At 38.5% G+C, this 16,766-nt stretch overlaps 2 protein-coding genes across 26 annotated transcripts in view; both read left to right on the top strand.

The window, feature by feature from the left end:
* dlg5 (discs large MAGUK scaffold protein 5) overlaps positions 1-740 on the top strand; it is a 33,877-nt gene extending 33,137 nt beyond the window's left edge. For both annotated transcript variants that reach the window (XM_020712011.2, XM_011488225.3), the window contains exon 33: positions 497-740. In XM_020712011.2, coding sequence (XP_020567670.1) covers positions 497-600 — 104 coding nt within the window. In that variant the 3' untranslated portion in view covers positions 601-740. The remainder of the gene's footprint in view (positions 1-496) is intronic.
* A 1,603-nt stretch (positions 741-2,343) lies between these two features.
* The window catches only part of kcnma1 (potassium calcium-activated channel subfamily M alpha 1), an 81,522-nt gene continuing 67,099 nt past the window's right edge, over positions 2,344-16,766 (top strand). For 7 of the 24 annotated variants that reach the window (XM_023949865.1, XM_023949872.1, XM_023949860.1 and 4 more), the window contains exons 1-2: positions 2,350-3,239; positions 12,710-12,853. In XM_023949865.1, coding sequence (XP_023805633.1) covers positions 3,006-3,239; positions 12,710-12,853 — 378 coding nt within the window. In that variant the 5' untranslated portion in view covers positions 2,350-3,005. Of the gene's footprint in view, positions 3,240-12,709; positions 12,854-16,766 lie in introns of all 24 variants that reach the window. The other 17 variants (XM_023949848.1, XM_023949850.1, XM_023949851.1 and 14 more) reach the window with 6 other exon arrangements.

Below are 16,766 nucleotides of genomic sequence, written 5' to 3'. Positions count from 1 at the left end.
TCTTCTGCAAACATGATTTGGGGTTTCCTTCAATTTGATTCAACAAAAGAAGTTTCCCTCTCAAAAATTACTTCCTTTGGGGCTGAATCAATCGAACATTTCTGTTAGCACTAGGTTTCTCAAAGTTGTGTATTTTATATGCTTCCGTTGCCAGGTCTTTGTGAATTGTCTCCATCGCTGCAATCTTAAGACTCTAGATGGGCCTTAAGCTTGAATGGACTTGCCAGTCAACGCATATCCAAGATGACCAAAAAAGTCAACATTGTTAGAAGCTTTGAAATGTTGAGGGTTAGTCAGTGCCCAAAGATTCACCGTATCTTTTGATCCATTGTAAAAGCGTTCCCAGTGGTCTTTTAATGATTTTCTACGTAACAAAAAGCTCTTATTCAAACGGCATTTCTTTGTCTGCTCAATATTCACAACAATTTGAATAAAGAAATACTCAGAAATGCAGTTTTAAGTTAAATTTTCTTTACACATGTCCATTTGGTTGCAGGCGTCATCCAAGGCGGCAGCGTCTCCTACATGTGCACTCAGATCACGACCATGGTGGAGCAGGAACAAAGCAAAGTCCTATGGATTCCTGATGGAGCACCATAATCATTTCACATCCGGGACTTTGTGTCCAGCATTCATAGTGACTTTATTCACCATTTTTTCAAATTACAAACTGGTACAGGCATGATGCACAGCTGACACAATGGTTTACATGAAAAACTTTCATTAAATGTGTAGCAATACTAGTGATGAATCAGTTGTCCCACTACATTAGTGAAGTGCAGTTCTTGATAGATGAACTTTACATTTGATACTTGAACGCTTTATTCTCCTTTTTTATTAACAGTCTTTTTGTCAGATAAATGCATCTAGACATTAAAGAAAAACACAATTATAAACAACAAACCACAACAAGAATCAAGTTTCTCCTGCACGAGGGAGAGGAGCAAGAGTGACAGAAAACATCTACCACGCTTCTCTTCTCAAAGCATCTGCCTCTCCCCGTGCTGCTTTTATTAAGAACACAAGACAAAGAGAAAAAGTTCATTAAGGGGTGTCGTCAAATGACCCCTTTGGTTGGATTCCAAGTTCAAACAGTATCCCTTATCAGCTCAGGACAGTGTCTTAAAACCCCCTCATCCTTGCTGGGATGAGAAGCAGATGAACAGACACACAAAGGTTTCTAAAAAGGTAAAAAGGTCAATCTGAGTAAACATTTAAACAAGAACATTTAACCAAATGCATTTAAACAATGATAATAATAAAACAATTTCCTTCACACGTTTTTAAACCTCATGAACATGTTTGCCCACAGAAATCTTCATAAATCTAAACAGAGATTTTTTTTTCATTTTTGTGACATTTTGTGCTATTTAATTTATCTAAATGGATAAGAGGATATTGTTATAAACATGTAGCTGTAGAGTTAATAAGAATATCTTCCTAATAAACTCCTTATTTATAAAGAATAATTTCCTCTATCTCAAGTTATGGTGATATTTTACTCTAATGACTTTTGTTTCATTTAATTTCTGTCATATTGTGCCAAGCTATGATAATTTACTTTTTTTTTATTTTAGTAATGACTGTGATGTAAAATCATTCAAAAAAATTTTGCTTCCTCCAAATTCCCAAATTTGACTGTTGCTACAAATACATTTTACACATTTTGGCAAATATATGGTGTTAAAGATTGAATTTCTGGCGTATAGCTGGATCTACACATTCTTACATTCTTGTTGAATCACAAGGACACATTTCATTATTAAAATCCGATTAAACACCTTGGTTCTGCGGTCAATGATGTTTATTTTGTAGTTTTTTTATATTAAAAAGAACTGACTTGATTTGATGTTTGTTTTTATTTTATTTTTGTTTATAAAAATGATTTTTATTAAATCCTTCCGGATTAAACAAAACTTGCTCCACTAGAGGGAGCAATTGACTTTTTCAGGGAGTTTCAACGCCTTTTACCAGGATTGTCCAAAATTATGGGTTGAAAAAACTAAAATCGCTTACTTTTTATTGAATTTTTAACTTGGTGTCGCATTTTAAAAACTGTTATTTGAAAAAGGAAAAGCCTAACATTTTGCACTGGTTGACTTTAAACATTTTGGTAATGTAGCTGTATTTTAGGAAACGTCATTATAAACCTCTTTATATAAGTTTGCATTTAAAACCCAAATTTACATGATTCTTTTTATGGACGTCTATAAAACATATGTAAATCTAATTATTTAGGCCTAACATTTTTCTTTTAGTTTTGTATAATTCCCCTTGATTTTTCAAAATAAGACTGGATTAAAATAATTTATATATTTTTTTGGCATATGAAGGTGTCTCATTCAACACGAGGGTGTTTGTAACCAGAAAGTTAGTCATCAAACATTGATGAAGCTTCCCTATAAATAACCAGGAGCATCTGCGTCTGCCGCTGGTGGCTCCTCCCCCGCCCGGCACCTGTAAATCTGCGATGCCATCTTCTAACAAATGGATGAGATAGGCGCCCGCTGGAGCCGAAAAACCTCCGCCGTTCGTAATGTCAGAGCGTTTGTCTAGTAGAGGATGACTATGACTTTCCCAGCTTCATAGGGCTGTGGAGCGCATTCAACAGTGCGGAGCTCCACAGGAACCTGAGGATCCATAGATAGCAGCAGGACGCGCACCTGGACTGCCAGAGAAAGCTGGGAAGTCTCCGTGATCAGAACTGGTATTTGATGTTTCTCCGTTAGAGGCATCCATTTACGCAGGCGCATTCGTGATCGTGAACGCGCATGATGATGAAGCGCGCCGCTGACGCCTTGATTTGAAAAGAAGTTTCCATTCCTGCCTGGCTTCGACTCTAACTTCCCCATCCTCCCCTGCGGTGAAGCCGCACGAGCCGATCCGGAGATGCGTGAGCCGCTGAGGGGTCGCGGGGCGCTGGCTGGTTCTCCCCGACGCGCCTGAAAAACCCACCTGACTGCCGGTTCGGGACGGGGGGGCAGCCTGTTGAGCAGAGATCGATCATGTCGAAGAACACTATGGATAAATTCAGCCCCTCGGTGCACATGTCCAAGATTGACGTGGTCATCCCGTATTCAGCAGATAATATGTTGTGTGACAACAACGGCCAGCGGATGTGGTGGGCTTTCTTGGCCTCGTCCATGGTCACTTTCTTCGGGGGACTCTTCATAATCCTCCTGTGGAGAACTCTGAAGTATCTGTGGACCGTGTGCTGCCACTGTAAAGCCAAAAAGAAGGTATGTGTTGTTGTGCAGCTCCTCCGTGGAAATTCAACCCACAGCTTTTATTGTTTTTGTGCGACAGCAGTGCGTAACGACGGCCAGTTTGATCTGGGAAAGGGGCTTATAATTAAATCAGCGCAGAGGCTCCATCAACAGAGAACACAGGGCATGACTCTGAATGATGAACTCTGCTATTTTGGGCGTCAGAGCTGTAAGGCACAGTTATATTTCACTAAAAGTTCTCCAACACTTTCTAAGCCAGCTTCTATTTGGAGCATTTTGGAAAATGAACCACAGAAGTCATCAAGGATTTATATCTGTTGCCCCAATGAGGAAGAGTATAACACCCCCACCCCCAAAGAAACAAAACCCTCTTCGATTTGGATTACAATGAGACACTTAAGTCTGTTCTGATGCAAATATGAATCATTTAGTTCAAATATTTTTACCTTGAAATGTCCTCATCCAATCAAACACGCCTGCTCTTTCTGTCTATTTATTTTTCCCAAACATGACCTGGTTCAAGTGTTGCCAGGAAACATATATGGAGACAAAACTCTCATTTAGATCAAAGCTTTGTGGAATTAAGGACATTTTGAAGATTATTTTGTTCACTGAACATAAGCAATGACCTCATTTCATTATTTTACAGTAAAAATATAGGGGTTTTGTGTACATTTTTAAATTCAAATTGACTATTTTTCTTTATAGCGCTTTCAGTCAAACAAGTTATGAAACATTTTGTTTAATGATACACTCTTTTAAAATCATGCCTCAGCACAATAGTTAGTTTTTTTTTTAACATGAGACATCATGACTCTTGATTAAATTAATATTTGTGTTGATGCTCTGCAAATGTCTGTGTATAACCGATCATATTTCCCTGAATAGGAGCAGCGTACCACAGATTACTTAGAAATAGCTGTTCAGATTTTAAGCAACAGTTTGTCATGGATTGTTATTTGCCATTGATTTTGGCATACTTTTAGAAAAGCTAGAAAGAAATGGGATCAGATTTAGCTGTAAACTATGTAAAAAAAAAAAAAAAAAAATCATTAAAGCAATAGGATTAGTGGAATTACATGGGGTGTACCTCAAGGCTTAGTGTTTGGGGCCCAAACATTTAAACCTGAACCTCAGTGACGTCAACATCCATAGTTGTTTAGTAGTCCTCAAATGACCAAAGATGGATTGAATACTGAAAAGTTACACTAAAATATGACTAGAAATCGAGCATAAAGCATACAGAAGCAAAAACATAGAAGATCGTTGCAACACAAAATAGAACTCGGTGTAGGACTGAAATCACTCCCTTTGTGCTGTTGTTCGTACTCCTTCACATGTCAAGGTGAGTGAAGTGATTGCAGTTTTACATTCTAGTCAATAATGACTAAAAAAAATCCATAGCATCCTTTATGATTCAAGGGTGAAGGTGCCTCATTCAGTTTACTCATATTTTCATTTTGTTACACTTAGAAGCTTTAAAATTCAGGAACCTGGTGAAATGTCTGACAGCTTAAGACCATTCTACAGGGGCTCATTATCTAGATCAGTAAATTCTGACCTTTTGCAAAAGCCTTTGACATATTTTGGAGATAGATTTTAAATCTTTAAATTTCTACATTTAGAAATAAGTTGTCCCCTGTGGAGATGGATGTTTTACCCATACAGTATGTTGAAAAGAGTCTGTTTTATGTTTAACTTGTGTTTGAATTGGCAAAAAAGTGGAATTTCTCAGGTATTCTGCTAAAGTATAGAAACCGTCCAAACGGCTATCAGCCTCATGTAATACTAGCTGCTTGTTTTTCTGATGAAACGAAATGTTCTGGTGAACTATCTGAAGATCATTAGTTGCATATTTTGTTAATAATGTCATTTTGTTGAAGATATTTACAGTCTCCTTAGATTCATTAATACTTGATTTATTTTGAAGGCCAGTTTTGCTAGAGTTCGTCATCTTTTTGTGTACAGAAACACCCTTGCAATGATACTATAATAGAGACAAGAATCAGTGCATTCTATTTGGATATTTTTGGTTTCTTTTCTTATTAAAATTTACAATAGTAAAAGTTTAAAGATTTTTAAGAAATGTCATAAGCTGCTTTTGGAAGCATGACAATAGTTTTGTAGCAAATAGATCTTTAAAGCCTTCCCATGACTCTATAATTTGTATTTTTTTGGCAACATTTCCGTTGTGATGACAATCCTTCTTCACAAGGTGAAGAATAAAGACTCATCTCAGTTCAAAAAGTTATTATATTGTTTGATTTTATGGTTTTATTTATCGGAAAAGCGAGATGGAGCAGGCAAAGGTTTAATGCGGGGCGGGTCTGACCTTTATCACCAATTCTCTGTGTCACTCGGTGTGCTTTGAAAGTGGCAGCAGAGTTGAAAATGATTCCTATAACTAAATCATTTGGTTTGAATTTGTGTGAAGTAAAAACTCCCACCCACAAATATTTAGAATCTGCCATCATTTGTGCTCTAGAAATTCAAATATTAGATTTGCTTTTTGGTATTTTGTTTAAAAAATTACAATAATTTGTATTTTTTAGCTTGACAAACGTTTACAATATTTCATTTTTTTAACGAGTATGTAAAAAATATTATAGAGATGTTAAAAATGAGGTTTATGCTTAAAAAAACAGATTTGGGGGCAAGTGGAGCTGCTGAGCTCCACCAACCTGTTGCTGAGAGGCGGGGGTTCCTACCACTTCCAATCTTTTCCTCCTTCCCATCTTTCCTTGTCTCATCCTGTGTCTTTTTCCTCCAAGAATTGCCTTGCAGAGTCAGAAATGCAGTGTCAGGTGCATACAGTGTGTGGCATATGAATCAGTGTTTTTGTTGCTAAGCAACAAGAAAGCAAAGGATTTCATTATAAGAGGAAATCTCTCTCTCTCTTCCTTTCCTTTTTTTTTTGAAATAGTTAGAGCTGGGAGATTTGGCTGGTTTGTTGGAGGGGACTCCCCCCCCCCCCCCCCAACCCCACCTCCCAGCCTGAGCATAAAGCTTTTAGTGTTTTGTTTATAGACTTCTTCTTTTTTCTTTTGTTTTTTCTCTCTTCTTATCTTCCATCCAAATTGAGCCTCTCCATCTCTGCTGCTCCGTTTTCCCTGGATCATTACTAATCAATAAAACTTTTAATTTCAGGGGTTCTGATAAATGACTGCCATTATGGGGCTGGGAGGAAGCAGCAAATTGGCTTCATTGTAAATGGCAGCCTTCTCACTATGGAAGGAGTTATCAGGCCCTCATGTTTCACACTAAGGGTGAAAGCCTCAGTGAAGAAGGCCTTTATTTCATTCTGCTCAGGAGAGCTGCAGACAACAGCAAAGACCTGATGAAGAGATGTAAAATCAGCGATTAGTCATTTACCACAGACAGTCTGTTCCTTCACGGCGAGCCAGACTGATGACCGATTCCTGCTCTCTGACATGTTGTAATGCGATTTGTATCGGCTGTTCATGGTTGGCCTCTGATGAATTTTTGAAAACTTTGACTGCCGTGACATCTTCTGCTCCAGCGCTCATTAAATTGCCATTTTTGTTTTATTGTAATTCATGTTAGGAACTGTTGAATGGATGCATGTTTAATTCAGTGCATCAACAATTGACAAGCAGCCATGAATTTGGAGAAAGACGGGTCACTTCTGCAACTACAATCAATTCATCTGGTTACTGTTCTAAATAGAAAAGCATTTTTCTCTTGTGTAGGGTTACATTTGAAAATCTATAGACATGCTGGAGGAATTTATTTTTTCTTTTTTGCATAATATAAGCATCATGCAGCAGCTTGGCTGTCATCGCTCCATCTGGGAACCAACAGGTCTCTGATTAACACAAATGTGGGAGATCTCATCTGCACTATTTTTTATCAGGGGTTGATGCACATTGTGGTGCTGTTACTTTTGTTTTATGTTTTGTGCTTCGAAAAGAGAAAAATCTGTTTATCCCGCTGTAATAAACAATTGTGTTTTTGGTGTTTTCAATGTGTTTTTGTGGCATGTTTTTGACGATGGAGGCCACATATTAAGAAAGTAAGCTAGTATTTCTTGATTTAAATCGCTGTGAATCAGGAGCAGACGGAAAAACGCTGTTTGAAAGAGCTTATTTGCATAGTAGAAAAGCTCCCGGCTCCGCTCCATTCTGATGCATCCACTTGCAGACAAATAGATGTGTGCACGTCTTTCTATACAGCTGGATAGCTCCAATATTGCTCACCATTTATGCTGCACTGGTAATGTTAAGTTGGGGTTGTGAGAAGCTGAAAGTCAGTCTAATGCCACTCTGCAGAAACTATGTCCTAGAAAAGACAGTTTTTTTTCCATTTACCTAAAATCATAATTAAAAGACCACTGCAACCCCTATTAAAATAGATTAAAAGATGATCGGAGTGGGAATTTAAGATGTTTTTTCTGCTGTTTCTCAGTGTTTAACAGTGGCAGAAAAACAGAGTGCGCTGGATTTAAGTTGGTATCTGTGAAGTGGTGCCCCCTAAAGCTCATATCTTCACTTTGACCTTCACTCTTAATTTAATTCTCTGCATTCATCCAGTGACAGTATTTGGCACAACTTGAGTCCCAGTATTTTATGGGGTTTAAATGAACATAGATGAAGCTCGTTATGAGACAGCTATTTCAGGAAGATCTTCCTCCAACAAGTTGGTCTCAGTTCATTATTCATCTGATTTATGTTAAAAGAGTTTTCAATAATTGACTCGTTTTCAGAGAAATCCTGTCAGGAGCCACACGTTAAATGCAGTTTTAATGCGCTCTGCCTTTTTTCTTTTTTTCTTTTTTGGAGCCGCAGCGTTGTAGCTCGAGCATATAGGCTCACAGTGTTGATCGATGACCTTTACTGTCAGGAGGATGTGATTTAGGTGAGATTCTGAGACCTAAATTTGGAGGCGCAGACTCCTGATTAAAGTGACCTAAAGGAGATATGTGGGCCTGTAATGACGACATGTTCATTTTGGCGCCTGCCCCTATTAAAAATACATTTTTTTTGCACGTTCTCATTTCATTAAGAGAAGTTCAGTGGAAGAATTCTTAACCATCTCCATGATAAGTTGTCTCGGTAAAATTAACGGTGCAGCAACAGGTCCACGTTTAAAGGTTAGAACTCCATACATTTGAAAAACGGCGTGTTTGAAGGTGTTATTCTGCATGTGTGAAATCCGATATTCATGGAGAATAATTGAAACGTCATGTGTCACAAATCATTAAATTGTAAACTCAGATTTTAACAGTATCATGGACTGTTTTTTTTGTGTTTACATTTGAAAACTTGGCCATTAAATCGTCAATGACAGCGGTATGCTAATTAATCCTTTTATTCACGGACACTTGCCTCTGAGGTGCCAATTCATTCATTAAAACTGAACGATTGCATCACCAGGTAGACGGGTGAGAGCAAATGACTCAGAGTTGATCAAGTCGAAAGAATTGGGACATGGTTCCAAGCCTGTCACAATAAATTGCCTCCTGTGTTTCTGCTGGGGTGTTCCGTCTAACCTGTTGGTCACTTCTAAAGGCCTCTATTCAGATGAAGGTCTCTCTATCAGACTAAAAGCAACACTTTCCTTAATGTAAGTCTGTAAGCTTTCAGCACTAACATCCCCTTTTATCTGCACCTAGAGTGACAGAAGCATTGAGTGTTGTTTTGCAACAGCACAGAGGAAAATGTCTTGGAAAGCAAAAGATAAAACAAAACAAATAAAAAAATCAGATTTTAGATTTTTATGCCACCTTTAAACATGGCTGTGCTTGAAATATGTCTATATCTTTCAAACAAACCTTTATTTATAACTATAAACTATAAATAATGTTGAGGTAGCTACCAACAAGCTTTCTCTTTTATTTATTTTGGCCTAACCTTTTCCCTTTTTTTGCACATTTACAATGATCGTTTTACAGAATTGATTTACCATCGGGAGTGTCAAGGAGACTTTCATCTCTTTTGCTAAACGCCACACAGTGCAGTCGTGTGTCGGCCTTCTGCAGCCCACACTCACCACGTCATTTTCAAGACGTCCTCAGATAACCGAGGCATACATCACTGCTACTGCCAACCTGCTGCAAAGGGTGGTGTGTCCGAATGAGAACACAACATCCTGTTATTTCAATTTGTGCAAGAATTTATCAAAAAAATGTAAGAATTCTATAAACCTATAGAGTATTAATGGTGTAAATAAAACATTAAGACTGCATTTTAGTGATAAACATCTCATTCTTCTCAAACTTTCTCTACAAACAGAACATGGAAAGAGTCTTGATATTTCAAGCTGCTAAAGACCACAATTGGCCTCCCTGGGTTTTGTTGGCTGTATTAGCTGATAAGTGGACTAGACATGTTATTATACTGTTATGAGGTTATAGCTGCAGAGCTCTGGACAGGCTGCAGGACCAGGAACATGCTAAGATGCTAAGGTGCAATTCCCTGACTAATGGCTCCAAACAAACAGTTACCTGTTTAGTAATACAGATGTCAGATCACGTGAAACCATTAGATCTATATTTGCTTAAATATTTGCAAGATTTAGTGTTTTGTTTACCTTTGCATGAATTCGCCATCCCTTTAATCTGTTGCTGGTGGATCTTAAGCCTGTTACAGCTAAGTCTGACAGTTTTTCCTCCCCAAGAAATCTCACCAAAAAACAAACTAGTGACGTCTTTGATGTGCAACACCGCTACTCTTCTTGTGGCACTCAGCCTCTCCAACTATTGATTTGCTTAGTCTTAAATCTTCACAACAGCTCACGAAATTTACAGTTTAATTTGTTGGAAAGGGCTTTCCTGTTCTCTAAAGCAGCTGGGTAGTTTTTGTCAGCCATCATTTCTCAAATAGAAATAACATAAGTGCAGATGTGGATCATTTCCAGAAATGCACACATGTACATTTGCTGCAGAAGTGGCGCTAGAGATCCCTATCAGAATAAAATTGGTTCTTTAACTTTTTTATAGTAATAAGTTTTAATTTTGAAGAGATGTGATTTAAAAAAAAAGCTGCAACATTTAAATTTCTTTTTGAGTTAAAAACCAACCATTTAGCAGTAAAAAGGTAATTTATACAAAAAAAAAATACTTTTGAAACTATAAATCATTACTTGGTTTTCCTCCAAAATAAAATGCACCTCTCCTCCAAATCATTTCTCTGCATGTTAGATTCCAGCACAAATCTTTCCTTTGAACTTTGCAAAGACTTACTGTACGCTGGGAGCACCCCGTTACAGAGTGCTGCAAATTCTTGGAAGCTGTTACAGGGACACATTCTGCATCTGAAGAATGCAGCTTGCTGAGCTCATGTCCATAAACACCACAACAAAAAAGACAGCTGTAATTGCCTAGAAGGCACACATAGTGGTAGTAACCATGTGAACGGTCATCTTCCCTCACATGTGCGCAAGGAGGGCAGTCATGGAAAACCTGGAGGCACGTTAACCTCCTGGCTGTTGCGTATTTTTTTTCCTTTTATCGGGGAGCATCGTTAACCTCTGCATCCTGTTGAGATTTCCTACTCTATGAATCACGCCAATCCCACCAAAGAGATGGAAATACAGGAAGAAAGACAGTCAGACAGGCAGGCAAGGAGGCAGGCAGCCCACTCAGTGAAGCAGAAAAACTAAGAGCTCGGTAGCTACCATGGATACACTCCTGGAGTCTTTTTGCTGCTCTCTCGCTGTACGTTTCCCGTATGCATGTGTGCAAGCACAAGCGTAGGTTTGTTTTCTTGTTGTCATTTTTTTGTTCTTTTCCAAGGCCTTTTCTCTAACGTTAGAATCAATGCTTTCCAGTTTTTTTTGGCCTGCAGGATAGGTCATCTTTTCTTCAACCAGATTTAGTTTCTCTTTTAGTGTTATTGTTTCTATTTCTAAACCTAATCAGAAATCGATGCTGCATTTAAACTACCCTTATCTGTTTTTCTGTACCAACTGGCAAACAGGTGGTGAGCAGCTGTAAAAGTTGCAGAGCGGAACGCTTTTCCAGGTGTCTTTAGACTTGAAATAGGCCTAAAAGACGAGTAAATATTGGATTTACATTTGCTGCATGGCCAGATGGATCACAACATGAAAATGTTGTTTCATTTCTGCAAACAATTTTTTACACCCCCTTCTATTATGTCAGATTATAATGGATATACACAGTACTTATCTTATCCGTGTACAGCCTGTAAAAGATTATTACCAGAAAAAGCTGCATGTTGCAGTACACAGGAGGTGGTGGTGTGATCTCAGTGGAGGTTAAAGTGGTCAGGTGGAGCCTTGGGGTTATATTTTTTCTGAATCAATTTCTTTAGGACAAAATATTGATGAACATTTGGAATGTTTTCAACTTAGAGACTTGCTTCTTACTCACTCATGTCACAGAAAAAGATTTTGCTCTCATATTTGGCTTTATTGATCAAACTCCCTAAAATAATAGCCAACAAACTGTTTCTATCTATGACTGTATAAAGTTAGTGGAACATGAAGTTAAGAGGCAGTTGGCAAAGATGTCAAAGAAAGTACTGGAGGAACTCCTAAGGATTTGTAGTTTGCAACTTCTCATGGATACTACGGCCGTTTCTCACACAAAATCCTAAATAAATGTGGGGCGGATTCAAGATGGGTGCCATAAACACAAGTGAAACCATTAAGAACATTTTTCTAAATACAGAGTAACGATTCCTGCCAACATTTACCATCTGAGCAGCTTTTTTTTCTTTCTAGCACATAAAATACCTCACGTTTTTATGATGTGATGCTAAGGGTGTAACGATGAATCGATTTACATTTCTACAATGCAATCAGATTGATCTTTCTTAGGCAAGTTGCTAATTGAGTCGACCTATACCATCATAGAATCGTTTCAAAATGGAATAAATCGATTATATCGATATTGGAAAATTCCATTTGGATTGAGGCACGGTAGGTTTTTTGTACTATAACATAATAACAACCGGACATTGTGGACAACATACATGTGATGTCAGCAAAAAATGATCATGCCATCATTCCAGTCCAATGTGTGGAAACACTTTGAATTTTGCAAAGACATCTGACCAAACAGTCTGGTAGAATTTTCTAATAATGTTCCCTTTGGAACTTTAATTTACCATCAATTCTTGGTACTTGTTTGTTTGTACACATGTTTAATTTACACTTGATTATCTTGCATGAACTCCAAGGAATCTGGAAAACTTCCCCTGCACTGTTGAACCCAGATATTTATCTCTGAGTCACACTGATTGCATTTTTGGCTAAATATGTCCTGAATCAATTTTAAGTCAGTCAATTTGATCAAATCGGATTGTTTAGAATCAACCAATATCAATTATGAATCGGATCATCAACCACAAATTATGATACACCCCTACAAGATGCACTTGATTTTCGATGCATCCAAGAGAATTCGTTCCAACAAAAAAAAAAAAAAAGGATTTCCTGCTAATTTTAGCTTGCACATTGTTCTAACTGCTGCCTTTGAATCTGTTTGAATTTTTTTTCAGGAGGTCCATCGGATCACCACAGGGGAACACATTAAGCGTGTGGACAAGGGTGACAGCGCAGCCAGCGAGGTGGGCTGGATGACCTCGGTCAAAGACTGGGCTGGAGTCATGATATCCGCTCAGACGCTGACGGGAAGAGTCCTGGTGGGTTCGCCTCCTTTCATGCTTGAAACTGAAAGTTGTTGCTTGGTTTCTGAGGCTCACTGTCACAGCCAAATGTGGTCACGACAGCAGATTACTCAAGTGCCTCTTTTTACTTTTGCCACGTTTCTATTAATGAAAGTTGCTCAGGTGAAGCCTGCATCTTTAAGTCCACAAATGAATCACATTCAATTGATTATTTTGCCCCTCCAACACGTAAATACATCCATTGGACTTGCACATGTCGGTCTTTTATGTCTCAACAAAGCCCGGGCAACAAAGAGGATAGATTAAGAGAGTGTATTAAGGTCATGATCCATAAAGTCTCCACACGATGGAGAGAAACAGATGCAGTGGGAGGGGTGTTCCGCTCAGCAACTGCATCTGGTCAACTCTAATGGTTGCTATAGTGACTGATGTGACTGTCAGAAGCCACATGTCTGTTTGATCATTTCATGTTGTAATTTTTGTTTTGTGACCTTTCTGACCCTGTCTACCAATTTAGTCAAGGTTTCTTTAAATGTATTCCGGATTTTATTTAGGAATCAGTCTGGCAGTTAGGGCTTGGCATGCAATAAGATGGGAGAGATGATGAAATGAAATGCACGAGTGGGAGCGCCATCCTAAAGCGTGCTGCATTGCCAGCGCTCGGGGCGTGATCCCTCTCCGGCCCACCCCTTTAAATGTGGTGTCACATCTCTGGTTGGCTCAGTATGCCTCCTGTTGATTTAAAGCTGGGTAAGCGCCTCACTAACACTGTCTGCTGGTGAATATTCATGCCTGCATCATGTCTGCATTATTTTGTGAGGATCAGAATGACAACTGTCCTTGCATTTAGTAGTTCACGTCGTTGCAGACAAGCTGGTGATTAACAATAATAAATTTCGCCTTAAGAAAGACAGGCTTTGCCTTGATTTTTCCCCTCTCAGACACTAAAGCCTGTCTCAGCACGTGTTGTGTATATGAAGCTCAAGTGCTCTGTCTCAATGAGGGCCTGGAACACAACTGTTTAGCGGGTGCTCGTCTGTAACCATGGCAACTGCAGCTTACCTAAACACAGCAGATGTGTGTTTTCTCTTCAGCCTTTTTAGGACACACATTAAAGCCTATTTCGAGGCCATCTGAGGGAGAGTTATACTGGGAAGTATGAGCTTAAATAAAACACTAATGGTATTTATATTCATGAACTTGTGTGCATGTTTGCTGCTGACCTACTATTCCTGCATCGCCATCTCCATTCTTCTATAACATTGTTTCAAAGCAAAGGTTTCTATGTCTATCTGTTTATCGATCCATCATCTTCCGTTTTTTTGTAATCCAGTGGTGGTGGTGGTGGGGGGGGGGTCCCTTTCTCTGACCCTGTTCGATACCATGAACATCTTTGTATTTATGAAGCAGGTCTAGATTCTTTTGTTCACCTTTGTAGGGTTAAGTTGAAACTAATAGTTTAACATGTTCATGTACAAATATAATACCTAATTCATAAAATCCTAAGCTATTTCTTCTCTTTTCAGGCACAACAACATTTTTCTGTTAGTTTTTCAATGTAACACTTCACAATATTGTGAGGATTAGTCTAATGTTGTGGTCCCCTCTTCACAATTTAACCAGGTTTCGTTTTTATTTCTCCTCTGCTTTTAGATCATCTTTAGGTTTAGTAGCTTTTATTATGTTTAAGTTTATTTGTTAAAGTTTTATTTCCATTCCTGGCCTTGTCTCCAAGACTTTTGGTTGTCCACCACCTTTCCTGACAAATTTATTCCTAAAAGTCTCACCTTTATTGAGTTAAACCACCAGTTGATTGAAATTGGGTTTTAAACTAATAAAACTAATTTTGGAGTTTAAATTGACAATTAAACTATGTTGTCAGAAAAAGGACGGCATTGGGAAATGGAAAACTGGCATTGGGAAATGGAAACTGAACAGATTCAGTACTTTGGCAAATAATAACCAGAATAAAAAAAAAACGATAATTATAGTAACACACACTAAAAACAACTAAACAAAAAGCATCATTCATGTTCTGCAGTCATTAACTGTCCTGCTAACAGACACAAACACAATATGGGACATAGTACAAAGGTCATAGTCCTAGTTAATATTTAACTTTAACAACTTTGTTTTTTTTATTCTCCAATGCATTTATTTCTATTTCTATTGATCCTATTAAAGGCAAATAGGAAAATAATAATTCAAAAGCGATGTAGTCTTGTTTGATACCCCTTTACCTCCTTTTCCTGGTGAACAGAAAGATGGGATGATGGTTCCTCTTTACTAAACGTGGTATAGCTATAGTGAGCGTAGTGAGCATTTACAACTGACATGGTGAGTAAAATGCAGGTACGAGCTTCATCTGGTCAAGAGATTTTAAGTTAATTTGCTGAATTGAACTGTTTGGCAGATTTTTAAAGATAAGACCATGTACTCTGGACTATTGCTTGGGAGGATCCCTGATGAGTTAGGTGACGTTCATCTGCAGGAAATCAGCGCTCTGCTGATCAGGCACTCCCGTAGAATAAAAAAAAAAAAGAAAAAGCTGGAGAATTTCAGATCAGCTGTGTCCTGCGTGTAAGGATAGGGTTTACCCCAGATCGGGATGTAGAAGGATCCCATCTGTCAGTTTATGCAATATTGCGTTTGCCCTCCCCACTCTTTGATGTATACATCATGAAAAACCTACCTCCCTATTCATCACAAATGTCATCAAGATGCTGTTTGCTTAGATCAAAACAAACACAACTTGCGCTGTAGCTGTGCCAACCTACTTATCAGTTTTCCGGGGAGATCAGGCACATATTCGGTGTGCCGCTTTGCTTAAAACAGTTGCTAAAATACAACAACAAAAAAGTATGTGATTGTTTTATGTAATACGCAATACATTTTTGGCTTCTCCTGTCTGTTAAAGTGACAGCAATTAGTTAATAACTTATGTGATGAAAATTGTGGGTTCTTTTTTTGGTTTTAATATGCCCTTGTAGCATTTTTCTGATGATGGAGGACATATATGGATTTCTGAGGATTTCCTTATTCAAATTGTGGTGAATCAGGAGCAGACAAAAAAATGTTTGGTGGGCCACAAGCTCCCTGCTCCACTCCATTTCAGTTGCATACAAATAGATCCATGTGTTTCTTGGTTTTCTATGTCTGAGCTGGCATCTGGCTCATAACTGTACAGCTGGATAGCTGAGATATTCCTCACAACTTTTTTTTTTTGCACATGTAATGTTAGGTTGGGAGTGTGAGGGGCTGTAATACTAGTGGGAAGAAGTGTAAACAAAGGGATGATGGGAAATGAAGGCAGGTTTTCTCCATGCCAACAGTCACGCCCACAACTTAGATGTGAAATTCTGATGAACTACTGCCGCTCCGCAGAAAATATGTCCTAGAAAACAACACAGGTTTTCTGATTTCATCTAAAAACAGAATAATCATAATTAAAAGACCACTGGGAAAATTGTTAGATAATTTAGTGACAACTATACTCTTTGTAAAAACACCCAACATGCTGAATTCAATCAACTGCAGTGCGTTGAAAGTGAAGAGTATTTATCTCAAATTGTGACCAAGAAAGATTTCAATCTTCAAATTTTCTGGAAGGGCACCCTGTGTGATTCCCATGACTCCAGCCCAGCAGCCAGCAGATGAATGGAAAACAGGATGTGCTGTATTCCCCTGAAAATGTGATTTCTCTTAAATGGTGGGGCCCCGCAGAGTGACATTTAGCCCACGTGTGCTTGGATATAGAGGTCCATGGGGGAGCTGGGATGTCATAGAGCTACACTTCTGGCCAAAGAAAAGGTTGCTATAAATGGAAGAAGAGACAGATGCCCTCTGGCACAACTGACTTTGCAGTCTTTGCCCATTAAACTCACAGGTCATATGAGACCTGGTCAATGAGTCAGAATGTGCTTACAGG

This window comes from Oryzias latipes, chromosome 19 (genome assembly GCF_002234675.1).
Source record: "Oryzias latipes chromosome 19, ASM223467v1".
In the NCBI taxonomy this organism is placed as follows: domain Eukaryota; kingdom Metazoa; phylum Chordata; class Actinopteri; order Beloniformes; family Adrianichthyidae; genus Oryzias; species Oryzias latipes.
This window is presented reverse-complemented; position numbering and strand designations above follow the sequence as displayed.